Raw genomic sequence first — 14,472 nt, 5'->3', positions numbered from 1 at the left:
CCGATTGTCTAGGGTCTAATTCAGCCTCTGTCACTTATTTTGAGTGACTGTTTTAACCTCTCTGTGCCTTTGTCTCCTTATCTATAACATAGGGACACCAATTTTGTCTATTTCATAAAATTTTTGTGCAGTTAGAGGAATTAATGTACATAGAATGCCCTTAGAATGGACTTAGAAGAGAGCCAGACACATAGTAAGTGCCATCTAAGTGTTAGTCATTCTTTCTTCTCTGAGTTCAAACCTACTTTAAGAAGGATAAATATCGGGCTTCCCTAGTGGCGCAGTGGTTGAGAGTCCATCTGCCGATGCAGGGGACATGGGTTCGTGCCCTGGTCCGGGAGAATCCCACATGCCGCGGAGCGGCTGGGCCCATGAGCCATGGCCGCTGAGCCTGCGCGTCCGGAGCCTGTGCTCCACAACGAAAGAGGCCACAACAGTGAGAGGCCCACGTACCGCAAAAAAAAAAAAAAAAAAAAAAAAAAAAGGATAAATATCTATCTACTTCTAAACAGTTAGATCAAGGAGAAGAATAAATACTAAAGTTCTTTTTAAAATATCAAATTCTGTATTAATGTAAAAAGAGATGGCTGTGATGATCACGGTGATAACAAGCTTAATGTAATATTGGACAAGTATTTGTAAAGGAAAGAATGTTGTGAAAGTACCTCACTAGGGAGATCAAGGGGAAGAGTTTGAATTTCAAGTGGCCCAATTAGTGTTTCTTCCTTTGTTCTCAGTGGGAGAGCTGGACATATGGACATGTTATCTACCTTCAAAATTCAGAAAATGGTGCTTCAGTAATACTAGTATTAAAAAAAATCATAAAATTTAGAAATGTGATTATTTTATCTGATAAATACTAGAAATTGTCACAAATAGATTATACTAGACATAGAAATGTTACATATTAATTCAATTCTCTTTAAAATAACTGTTCTTAAAAGAACAGTGTTGGAAAAATTAACAAAGACTGGACAAACGCAATGCCTGATTTTTCCATCTAGCCAATTTTACATGGTTCAATTAACTTAGCACCTGTGAGAAACAAACTTTAGATCCTGTCATTTCTAAATAAAAGCACAGCTACAAGAAGTTCATTTGAGAAGATACTACTTGATTTTTTAAATAATTAAGTGCATCAGTGTTTATTTGCCCTTTGAAATAAAATATGCTTTATGAGAATGGGTACACTGTATTTTGATTTAAGGTACACAATGCACAATTGCTCAAAATAAAATTTCTTATGCTAATTTCATTTAAAACAGGAAATAATGCACTTGTGTTTAAGTGGAATGACCCTCTGCACTAGTCAAAGCCCATTCTCCTTCCACTGTTTTAATAAGAGAAGAATAATAAAAAGCCACACTGAACAATGCTGTTGTGTCAGCTAAGCACTATACATGAATTACCTCAATTCATCTTCAAAAAAATCTTAGAAGGCACTATTGTGATCATTAGTGTCTAGCATAAACTTTGAAGTTGAAAAGTACAAGCTTCAGATTTTGGCTTCCTAATTAATATCTTCCTAATTAATATCTATCTATTAATATCTTCCTAATTAATATTAGATATTAAAGTATGTCTATATGAAAACAAGCTTCAATTGTGACCATGGACCATTCACATTTTCAGCTTTTGTTTCCTCATCTGGTGAAATGGAGATAATAATACCTATTTAAAAGTCTAATAAAATTAAAATCATGTGAATGTCTAGCACAGAATAGGAATTAAATATTTTCTACCTTCAGGAAACCTTGAAATAATGGCTGGATTGAGGAATAAAATTAGGAATTTTGGTCATTATGAATTCCTCACTAACAAAATTACACTACCTTGAGAAAGTTAATTCATGCCTCAATTTTAATTTTGTAATTTGCAATATGGTTATAATTCTTCTGGTTTTTCAATGTATAAATGAGAGTTTCTGTTATATCTATTTCTTTGTATAAAATTTTTGACAGAAAACTAAAGAGTTAGTCCACAAATAGTCTTCCTGTATATTTAACTGACTGTGAAAGTTCTGTCATTTAATAAAAGATTCAGCCTTTTAACAATAGAAGATAGGTGTTTAGGAAGGGTGGGAGGGAGGGAGACGCAAGAGGGAAGAGATATGGGAACATATGTATATGTATAACTGATTCACTTTGTTATAAAGCAGAAACTAACACACCATTGTAAAGCAATTATACCCCAATAAAGATGTTAAAAAAAAAAGAAGATAGGTGCTAATCAATTTAGCATGATTACTAATTTTTTGTGGACAACATTATTTTTTTTTAATTTTAAAAGGTATAGGAAGTGGGTAAGAGTATAAATGAAAGAAGGTGGGCATGAGTGGACTGTGATTGAAGTTGCTGTAGAAATGGTTACATGCAGGTTCATTATACTATTTTACAATTTCATCTATTTTTGTAGACATTTAAAATTTTACAAAACAAAATGTTAAAAAATGATAGCCTTCAAAACCTTGATTTCATATTCTATCTTGGTAATGACAAATCATTTAAAGGCTAATCAAGACAGACTAGAATTGTGAGTGCATTTTATAAAGAAATCTTCCAGGTGAAGCATAACCAACCTTGAAGATATACATATTTGCAAACAAAATAGGCACAGTTTTATCGCCCTTAATGTGGCAAATGAGACTATTGGCTGCAAAACTCTGAAAATGCGGCATATGTCTAATTTTTTACAAATATGTTTGAAGAAAGAAAGGAAAAAGAGGATCTGTTTTAATCTTTAATGAGCATCAAGGATTATTAAGTGATTCAGTACAAATAGTCTTTCCCTTTATCTCATTGATCAGAAACCATTTTTAATGAGTATGCTTTGTCTCACACTACTATGTTCTAGATACCTGGCTGTGTCAATAACATCTGTATATATAAGCTTTTATTAATGCAGAAGGCCCCAAATTTCAAGGTCACAATATGTCTGACCTTCTGGACATTGGTTGACCTTCTCTCATCACATTCTCCAGTTGAGTGTGCAAAGTCTTTTGCTGCATATGCTACGGCAACTTCCATGCTGGAGAACAGTGCACTCTTGTGGGACAGCATTAAAACCAGCATGACAAAGCCCCTCTGCACCATGGAGTAGTTGACAAAGCAAAACTATACAAATGAAAGAGTAATCAATATATATCTGGATTAATTTAGGCCGAATTAACATAGATGTACAGTGAATGTGTGTATTCTTAAGTCTTAGATTGTGAAAAAGGAAGTACTTATTCTAGTTTCCTTTTATGAATTGCTAGTTTCATATTTTCATATTATCTGCACATGTGAATTTTAGGAGGATATAACATTAAGAAAATTAGAAGAGAAGATTTATGAAACTATCATTTTATTTAGATAATATATGAATTACTCAGATTATCCTGCTTGAATAGTAAATACTACTTGAGTAATAAATAATTCTTTAGTACATAGAAAAAGAAACAGAAAATTATATGCACATTTGTGTAAAAAGGCATCAGTCATGTATAGAGTACTTGCAGAAAATGTGATCTGATATGATATGCATAATTCAAAAAGTTAATTTTTCATACTTTCACTCTATTTCCCACATAGACATAACTAGTTCGTGTTTGTTTTTAGAGCAATATTGAAGAATGAGATGACTGTGTACAATTATTGTACAATATTGTTTATTTTTACTTTTGAGTAGTAGTTTTATTAAAATGCACACTGCATATTCTGTGAATGCCATATGTTTATGTGTAATTTTATAAAATACTGTTATTTTATAAATATAATTTTTTGGAAATACTCAACTGCTATTAATAATATCTATAATATTTTAGAAATACGCAACTGTGACACCTATTAACACTCCATAGGTGTTTGTTAATGAATTTGTGATTGAGCAAATTAATAATTAGAACAAAAGTATGTCTATATGAAAACAAGCTTCAACACAAATACTTTAAAACTATATACCCTTACAAGCAAGTATTAAAATGGAGCACTTCACATTATTTAAACTATCCTCTCAATATAGTTGTGATGGAATTTGTATAAAATATGTCATTTTTTATTTTATTTTGTGTTGTCTTTGTTTTTTAATTCCAAAGAAGATTCTAGAATTACTTTTTCTCTACAAATCAAAATTTTCACTTAGTGGGCTCATTTAAAGTAAGACACACTTTTATCCTGTTATCTCCATTTAGCCAGATAGACTTGACACATGATCAGCATAGCCATGGAGAGATTGAGCTGCGGCGGCTCCCCGCTCTGAAATTCAATAAATAGAAAGCTGGCCGTGGTCTCTGAGGCTGTAGGTCTGGCACCTTTGAAATCATTACATTCCATTAAATACTCCTTCATTTATTTACTGCCTGCCTTTCATCATGAAATCAGAAAATGTCCTTTTTCATAGCAATATATTTTGGCCTGAGAACCTGAGCAGTCAATCCCAGGCAGCATTCTTATGCATAGCTGTAGACTTGTAATTAACATACTAGGTTGACAGTGGGATTACTGCGGTGGTTACCTGCTCCAACAACTTTGTCAATGGATATGTTGGTGGCATCCAATTCCTTAGCAAACTCATGAACTGCTTGGGTAGGGTCTTCGTAAGTGTGCGGGTCAACGTAAGTCCTGAGACCTGGAAGTTTTACTGTTTAAGGAAAGGAAGAAAGACATTTAGGAAGAAAGGCATTTATAAAACCTTTACTGTGTGAATTTATGATAACATTATTGGTTTCTAAAAAAATCCCCATGACATTAAACCGTAATGAAACAGAAAGAGGTACCACAATGAACTTTCTCTGTAAAAACACTAGAAGGAAAATGGACATTCAAGGAGGGGGTTCTTGAGGAGAGAAAAATGGTTCAGAATTGAGTAGGCCTAGTAATTACTACCAGTAGCAGCAGTGGGTGAATGCCATCACACTATCACACGTTTGTGACTCTGTAAATAGTGCGGTAACCAAATATCTATTATAGTGTCGCATGTGACAATAAAGGAAAGCTTGTGACATATTTTCATAAGGTGGAATAGCTGATGTAATTAGAGGATATAAAATGGCATGTCTTTCATCTGACACTATTCTGCTTTTATTAACAGTCACAATCAAAATTCCCCACTGCATTTATAGATTTACGTTAAGCTGTGAGTTTATGTATACATAATATGGGTATTATATGTATATACTAATACAGTTTAAATTAACTGAAATCTTATTATGTAGCTTTTCAACATGGTTAAAAGCAATATAAGTGCTCTCTATAAGTTTAATAATTGTGGTAAGGAGCTAAATTCCAAACATAAATCATATTTATAGCTTATTAAATATAAACGTTCTTCATAGTATATTTATTTATTGAATTTTTTTGAAGGTGAAAAATTTTCATGATGTTCTGCAATTAAAATAGCACAGACAAAAGATACAGGAGAATCATTATGGATTTGATATAATATTAATAAAATTCCTATCATTTGGAAATATAATTCATATTTGAAATAATTTGGTATGTTCAAGAAACTTTCTCTGAAAGAAAACTAAATTTTTAAAAAGGAAACCTAAAATCTATTAAAGTACATAAACATTCTCTAACATTAAAGGACACTGTAATTTAACTGCCACAGTATATATACTAATAATATTGATTTTGATTTTAATTTTCATAATGGTGAATAATATTAGTAAAATTATTTTAGCAAGGGACATGGATTCTTTCTTTTTTTTCTATCACTTTTTCCCAGCTTTATTGAAATATAATTGACATAACATTGTGTAGGTTTAAACTGTACAATGTGATCGTTTGATACACATATATATTGTGAAATATTTACCACAATAATATTAAAACATTCCTCATCTCACATTATTACCTTTTTTGTTGTTGTTAGCATGAGAATGTTAAAACTCTACTCTCATAGCAACTTCCTAGTGTACAATACAATAATGTTAACTAGAGTCACCATGCAGCACCTTCGATCCCCAGAAGTTGTTCATCTTCTAACTGAAAGCTTGTACTGTTTGACCAACATCTCCCCATATTCCCCATCCCTCAGCCCCTGGCAACCACCATACTATTTTCTGTTTCTATGAGTTTGATATTTTTATATTCCACATGTGAATTCATAAAGTATTTGTCTTTCTCTCTCTGGCTTATTTCATTTAGCAAAATACCTTCAAGGTCCATCCATGTTGTCACAAATGGTAGGATTTCCTTCTTTTATATGGATAAATAATATTCCATTCTATAAATATACCTCATTTTCTTTATCCATTCATCTGTCAGTAGACACTTAGGTTATTTCCATGTCTTGACTGTTGTGAAAAATGCTATAGTAAACATGGAGGTGCAGATATACCTTTGAGATAGTGATTTCATTTCCTTTCAATATATACCCATCAGTAGGATTGCTGAACCATATTGTAGTTGTATTTTTAATTTTTTGAGAACCCTCTGTACTTTTCCAATATTGGTGATACCAATTTACATTCCCACCAACAGTGCACCAGATCTCCTTTTCTACACATCCTTGTCAGCATTTGTTATCTTTTGTCTTTTTGAGAATAGTCATGCTAACAGATGTGAGACAGTATCTTATTGTGATTTTGATTTGCATATCCCTGATGGTTAGTGGTATAGAGCTCCTTTTTATGTACTTGTTAGCCATTTGTATGTGTTCTTTGGAAAGAATGTCTATTCATGTCTTTTGCCCATTTTCTAATTGGATTGCTTGGGTTTTTGCTGTTGAGTTCCTTATGTATTTTGGGTATTAACCTCTTATCAGATATATGGTTTGCAAATATTTTTACCATTCTATAGATTCCCTTTTCTTTTCCTTAATTGTTTCTTCTGCTGTGCAGAAGATTTTTAGTTTAATGTAGTAATGCTTGTTGATTTTGCATTTGTTGCTGGTGTTTTGGGGTTCATATCCAAAAATATCATTGCTAAGACCTATGTCAATGAGCTTTTTCTCTATTTTTGTTCTAAAATTTTATAAGTTCAGGTCTTATGTTGAAGTCCTTAATTCATTTTGAGTTACACTTTGTGAGTGATGTAAGATGATGGTGTAGTTTCATTCTTTTGCAAATGAATATCCAGTTCTCCCAACATCATTTAGTGAAGAAACTATCATTTCCCTATTGAGTATTCTTGGCTCCCTAGTTGGCCATATTCATGAGTTTAGTTCTGGGCTCTCAATCCTGCTCCATTGGTCTATGTGTCTGTTTTATGCCAGTACCATACTGTGTTTATTACTATAACTTTGTGATATAATTTGAAATCTGGAAGTGTGATGCCTCCAGCTTTCTAAGATTGCTTTGGCTATTTGAGGTCTTTGTAATTCCATATGAAATTTGGGATAGTTCCTTCTACTTCTCTGAAAAATGCCATTGGAATTTTGGTACAGATTACACTGGATCTATAGATGGTTTAGGTACTGGGGCCATTTTGACAATATTAACTCTTTAGATCCATGAGCATGGGCTATCTTGCGGTTTATTTGTGTCATCTTCAATTTCTTTTTTTCTTTAACATCTTTATTGAAGTATAATTGCTTTACAAGGTTGTGTTAGTTTTTGTTAATAACAAAGTGAATCAGCTATACATATACATATATCACCATATCTCCTCCCTCTTGTGTCTCTCTCCCACCCTCCTTATCCCACCCCTCTAGGTGGTCACAAAACACTGAACTGATCTCCCTGTGCTATCCGGCTGCTTCCCACTAGCTATCTATTTTACATTTGGTAGTGTATATATGTCCATGCAACTCTCTCACTTTGTCCCAGCTTACCTTTCCCACTCCCCGTGTCCTCAAGTCCATTCTCTACGTCTGTGTCTTTATTCCTGTCCTGGCCCTAGGTTCTTAAGAACCACTTTTTTTTTTAGATACCATATATATGTGTTAGCTTACAGTATTTGTTTTTCTCTTTCTGACTTACTTCACTCTGTATGACAGTCTCTAGGTCCATCCACCTCACTACAAATAACTCAATTTCATTTCTTTATATGGCAGAGTAATATTCCATTGTATATATGTGCCACATCTTCTTTATCCATTCATCTGTCGATGGACACTTAGGTTGCTTCCATGTCCTGGCTATTGTAAATAGAGCTGCAGTGAACATTGTGGTACATGACTCTTTTTCAATTATGGTTTTCTCAGAGTATATGCCCAAGAGTGGGATTGCTGGGTCGTATGGTAGTTTTATTTTTAGATTTTTAAGGAATCTCCATTCTATTCTCCATAGTGGCTGTATCAATTTACATTCCCACCAACAGTGCAAGGGGGTTCCCTTTTCCCCACAACCTCTCCAGCACTTATTGTTTGTAGATTTTTTGATGATGGCTATTCTGACTGGTGTGAGGTGATACCTAGTTGTAGTTTTGACTTGTATTTCTCTAATGATTAGTGATGTTGAGCATCCTTTCATTTTTGTTGGCAATCTGTATATCTTCTTTGGAGAAATGCCTGTTTAGGGTCTTCTGCCTATTTTTGGAATGGGTTGTTTGTTTTCTTGATATTGAGCTGCATGAGCTTGTAAATTTTGGAGATTAATCCTTTGTCAGTTGCTTCATTTACAAATATTTTCTCCCATTCTAAGGGTTGTCTTTTCGTCTTGTTTACAGTTTCCTTTGCTGTGCAAAAGCTTTTAAGTTTCATTAGGCCCCATTTGTTTACTTTTGTTTTTATTTCCATTTCTCTAGGAGGTGTGTAAAAAAGGATCTTGCTGTGATTTATGTCATAGAGTGTTCTACCTATGTTTTCCTCTAAGAGTTTTATAGTGTCTGGCCTTCCATTTAGGTTTTTAATCCATTTTGAGTTTATTTTTGTGTATGGTGTTAGGGAGTGTCCTAATTTCATTCTTTTACATGTAGCTGTCCAGTTTTCCCAGCACCACTTCTTGAAGAGATTATCTTTTCGCCATTGTATATTCTTGCCCCCTTAATCAAAAATAAGGTGACCATATGTGTGTGGGTTTTTCTCTGGGTTTTCTATCCTGTTCCATTGATCTACATTTCTGTTTTTGTGCTGGTACCATACTGTCTTGATTACTGTAACTTTGTAGTATAGTCCGAAGTCAGGGAGCCTGATTCCTACGGCTCCATTTTTCTTTCTCAAGATTGCTTTGGCTATTCGGGGTCTTTTGTGTTTCCATACAAATTGTGAAATTTTTTGTTCTATTTCAGTGAAAAATGCCATTGGCAGTTTGATAGGTATTGCACTGAATCTGTAGATTGCTTTCAGTAGTAGAGTCATTTTCACAATGTTGATTCCTCTGATCCAAGAACATGGTATATCTCTCCATCTGTTTGTATCATCTTTAATTTCTTTCATCAGGGTCTTATAGTTTTCTGCATACAGGTCTTTTGTCTCCTTAGGTAGGTTCATTCCTAGGTATTTTATTCTTTTTGTTGCAATGACAAATGTGAGTGTTTCCATAATTTCTCTTTCAGATTTTTCATCATTAGTGTATAGGAATGCAAGAGATTTCTTTACATTAATTTTTTATCCTGCTACTTTACCAAATTCATTGATTAGCTCTAATAGTTTTCTGGTAGCCTCTTCAGGATTCTCTATGTATAGTATCATGTCATCTGCAAACAGTGACAGTATTACTTCTTCTTTTCCAATTTGGATTCCTTTTATTTCTTTTTCTTCTCTGATTGCTGTGGCTAAAACTTTCAAAACTATGTTGAATAATAGTGGTGAAAGTGGACGACCTTGTCTTGTTCCTGATCTTAGAGGAAATGGTTTCAGGTTTTCACCATTGAGAACGATGTTGGCTGTGGGATTGTCATATATAGCCTTTATTATGTTGAGGTAAGTTCCCTCTATGCCTACTTTCTGGAGGGTTTTTATCATAAATGGGTGTTGAAATTTGTCAAAAGCTTTTTCTGCATCTACTGAGATGATCATATGGGTCTTCTCCTTCAGTTTGTTCATATGGTTTATCACATTGACTGATTTGCATATATTGAAGAATCCTTGCATTCCTAGGATAAGCCCGACTTGATCATGGTGTATAATCCTTTTAATGTGCTTTTGGATTCTGTTTGCTAGTACTTTGTTGAGGATTTTTGCATCTATGTTCATCAGTGATATTGGCCTGTAGTTTTCTTTCTTTGTGACATCTTTGTCTGATTTTGGTATCAGGGTGATGCTGGCCTCGTAGGATGAGTTTGGGTGTGTTCCTCCCTCTGCTATATTTTGGAAGAATTTGTGGAGGATAGGTGTTAGCTCTTCTCTAAATGTTGGACAGAATTTGCCTGTGAATCCATCTGGTCCTGGGTTTTTGTTTGTTGGAAGATTTTCCTTTTTTTTTTTTTTTTTTTTTTTGCGGTACACAGGCCTCTCACTGTTGTGGCCTCTCCCGTTGCGGAACACAGGCTCCAGACGTGCAGGCTCAGAGGCCATGGTTCATGGGCCCAGCCTCTCCACGGCATGTGGGATCTTCCTGGACAAGTGCATGAACCCATGTCCCCTGCATTAGCAGGCGAACTCTCAACAACTGCACCACCAGGGAGGCCGTGTTGGAAGATTTTTAATCACACTTTCAATTTCAGTGCTTGTGATTGGTCTGTTTATATTTTCTATTTCTTCCTGGTTCAGTCTCAGAAGGTTGTGCTTTTCTATGAATTTGTCCATTTCTTCCAGGTTGTCCATTTTATTGGCATACAGTTGCTTGTAGTAATCACTCAAGATTCTTTGTATTTCTGCAGTGTCAGTTGTTACTTCTTTTTCATTTCTAATTCTGTTGGTTTGAGTTTTCTTTCATTTTTTCTGGATGAGTCTGGCTAGTAGTTTATCAATTTTGTTTATCTTCTCAAAGAACAGATTTTAGTTTTATTGATCTTTGTTATTGTTGCCTTCATTTCATTTCATTGATTTCTGATCTGATCTTCATGATTTCTTTCCTTCTGCTAACTTTGGGGTTTTCTTGCTCTTTCTCTAATCGCTCTCGGTGTAAAGTTAAGTTGTTTTTTTGAGATTTTTATTGCTTCTTGAAGTAGGATTGCATTGCTATAAACTGCCTTCTTAGAACTGCTTTGCTGCATTGCATAGGTTTTGGGTCGTCTTTTCATTGTCATTTATTTCTAGGTATTTTTGAATTTTCTCTTTGATTTCTTCGGTGATCTCTTGGTTGATTAGTAGTGTATTGTTTAGCCTCCATGTGTTTGTATTTTTTACAGATTTTTTCCAGTAATTCATATCTAGTCTCATTGTGTTGCAGTTGGAAAAGATACTTGATATGATTTCAACTTTCTTAAATTCACCAAGGCTTGATTTGTGACTCAAGATATGATTTATCCTGGAGAATGTTCCATGAGCACTTGAAAAGAAAGTGTATTCTGGTGTTTTTGGATGGAGTGTCCTATAAATATCAATTAAGTCCATCTTGTTTAATGTATCATTTAAAGCTTGTGTTTCCTTATTCATTTTTATTTTGGATGAGCTCTCCATTGGTGAAAATGGTGTGTTAAAGTCCCCTACTATGATTGTGTTACTGTTGATTTCCCCTTTTATGGCTTCTAGCATTTGCCTTATGTATTGAGGTTCTCCTATGTTGGTTCATAAATATTTACGATTGTTATATCTTCTTCTTGGATTGATCCCTTGATCATTATGTAGTGTCCTTCTTTGTCTTTTGTAATAGTTTTTATTTTAAAGTCTGTTTTGTGTGATATGAGAATTGCTACTCCAGCTTTCTTTTGATTTCCATTTGCAAGGAGTATCTTTTACCACCCCCTCACTTTCAGTCTGTATGCGTCCCTAGGTCTGAATTGGGTCTCTTGTAGACAGGATATGTACGGATTTTGTTTTTGTATCCTTTCAGCCAGTGTATGTCTTTTGGTTGGAGCATTTAATCTGTTTACATTTAAGGTAGTTATTGATATGTATGTTCCTATTACCATTTTCTTAATTGTTTTGGGTTTGTTATTTCAGGTCTTTTCCTTCTCTTGTGTTTCCTGCCTAGAGAAGTTCCTTTGGCATTTGTTGTAAAGCTGGTTTGGTGGTGCTGAATTCTCATAGCTTTTGCTTGTCTGTGAAGGTTTTAATTTCTCTGTCAAATCTGAATGAGATCCTTGCTGGATAGAGTAATCTTGGTTTTAGTTTTTTCCCTTTCGTCACTTTAAATATGTCTTGCCACTCCTTTCTGGCTTGCAGAGTTTCTGCTGAAAAATCAGCTATTAACTTTATGGGGTTTCCCTTGTATGTTATTTGTTGCTTTTAATATTTTTTCTTTGTATTTAATTATCATAGTTTGATTAATATGTGTTGGCATGTTTCTCCTTGGATTTATCCTGTATGGGACTCTGCATTTCTTAGACTTGACTGACTATTTCCTTTCCCATATTAGGGAAGTTTTCAACTATAATCTCTTCAAATATTTTCTCAGTCCCATTCTCTTCTCTTCTTCTTCTGGGACCCCTGTAATTCGAATGTTAGTGCGTTTAATGTTGTCCCAGAGGTCTCTGAGACTGTCCTCAATTCTTTTCATTCTTTTTTCTTTATTCTGCTCTGTGGTAGTTATTTCCACTCTTTTATCTTCCAGGTCACGTATCCGTTCTTCTGCCTCAGTTATTCTGCTATTGATTCCTTCCAGAGAATTTTTAATTTCATTTTTTGTGTTGTTCATCATTGCTTGTTTGTTCTTTAGTTCTTCTAGGTCTTTGTTAAACGTTTCTTGTATTTTCTCCACTCTATTTCCAAGATTTTGGATCATCTTTTCTAACATTACTCTGAATTCTTTCTCAGGTAGACTGCCTATTTCCTCTTCATTTATTTGGTCTGGTGGTTTTTTACCTTGCTCCTTCATCTGCTGTGTGTTTTTCTGTCTTCTCATTTTGCCTAACTTACAGTGTTTGGGGTCTCCTTTTTGCAGGCTGCAGGTTCATAGTTCCCGTTGTTTTTGGTGTCTTCCCCCAGTGGCTAAGGTTTGTTCAGTGGGTTGTGTAGGCTTCCTGGTGGAGGGGACTAATGCCTGTGTTCTGGTGGATGAGGCTGGATCTTGTCTTTCTGGTGGGAAGGTCCATGTCTGGTGGTGTGTTTTGGGGTGTCTGTGGACTTATTATGATTTTAGGCAGCCTCTCTGCTAATGGGTGGGGTTGTGTTCCTGTCTTGCTAGTTAGTTGTTTGGCATATGGTGTCCAGCACTGTAGCTTGCTGGTCGTTGAGTAGAGCTGGGTCTTAGCATTGAGATGGAAGTCTCTGTGAGAGCTTTTGGCATTTGATATTACTTGGAGCCGGGAGGTCTCTGGTGGACCAATGTCCTGAACTCGGCTCTCCCACCTCAGAGGCAGAGACCTGACACCCGGCCGGAGCACTAAGACCCTGTCAGCCACATGGCTAAATAAAACTTTCTTGGCCTTTCACAGGTAACCTGACTCGGACAGAATGGATAGAGATGGGTAGGTGGAACTCGTAGAGTCGCAGGCACCTCCAATGCGTCCACTCTGGGCAGCTCCTCCCGGATAGCTGCCTGTGACTTACACAGGATCCCCAGTTGGGACATGGATTCTTAATGGTGATATATTTTTTCATTTGGTACACTATATTATTGAAGGTGTTTTTAATATCCTAAAATAACAAATAAAATCAGACATTATCTTTTTCTGATATCACTTTTTTTAAAAATGTATTTATTTATTTTTGGCTGCGTTGGGTCTTCATTTTTGCATGAAGGCTTTACCTAGTTGCGGGGAGTGGGGGTTACTTTTTGTTGCCGGGTGTGGGCTTCTCATTGTGGTGGCTTCTCTTGTTGCAGAGAGCAGGCTCTAGGGCACGCAGGCTCAGTATATGTGGCACATGGGCTTAGCTGCTCTGCAACATGCGGATCTTCCCAGACCAGGGCTTGAACCCATGTCCCCTGCATTGGCAGGCAGATTCTCAACCACTGCGCCACCAGGGAAGTCTCTGATATCACTTTTTAATAGAAGAATCTTACTGGCAAAATTGCAGCTGAACATTCTGGAATTACTGAAGATTCTTTGAGCCAGTTTTGTATAATAGTTCATATGAAATAGATGTAGGGACTGTGATGACAGCAATTGTTCCTAAGAGCCTTCATCACAATGGACATTTGGCCAATGAGTCCAGGATTTCAGAGTCTGGGCTAAGACATGATTAGTTTGTTGATCTACAGGGTGACTTTGTGAATCTCATGTTACCTCACATAATAATTTATGTTCCTGGGAAGCTTCCATAGAGGTTTTGAGTAAAAAAATATAGGCATAAGAATAAATGGATTATGAAAGATGGGAGGTAAAGACTATTTTCCTTAGCTACTTCTTCAGATGGTTTTTTTTTTTTTTTTTTTCGGTACGCGGGCCTCTCACTGTTGTGGCCTCTCCCGTTGCGGAGCACAGGCTCCGGACGCACAGACTCAGTGGCCATGGCTCACGGGCCTAGCCACTCCGCGGCATGTGGGATCTTCCCGGACCGGGGCACGAACCCATGTCCCCTGCATCAGCAGGCGGACCCTCAACCACTGCGCCACCAGGG

The 14,472-nt window shown here is 35.7% G+C and overlaps 1 protein-coding gene across 2 annotated transcripts in view; it reads right to left on the bottom strand.

Moving 5' to 3' along the window:
- The window catches only part of EPHA3 (EPH receptor A3), a 366,230-nt gene that overhangs the window by 53,403 nt on the left and 298,355 nt on the right, over positions 1-14,472 (bottom strand). For both annotated transcript variants that reach the window (XM_030860979.2, XM_030860980.2), the window contains exon 10: positions 4,495-4,620. In XM_030860979.2, the coding sequence (XP_030716839.2) occupies positions 4,495-4,620 (126 nt within the window). The remainder of the gene's footprint in view (positions 1-4,494; positions 4,621-14,472) is intronic.

Source organism: Globicephala melas, chromosome 4, assembly GCF_963455315.2.
Source record: "Globicephala melas chromosome 4, mGloMel1.2, whole genome shotgun sequence".
Classification (NCBI taxonomy): domain Eukaryota; kingdom Metazoa; phylum Chordata; class Mammalia; order Artiodactyla; family Delphinidae; genus Globicephala; species Globicephala melas.
Note: the sequence above shows the minus strand (reverse complement) of the source record. Positions and strands in the feature narration are given on the sequence as shown.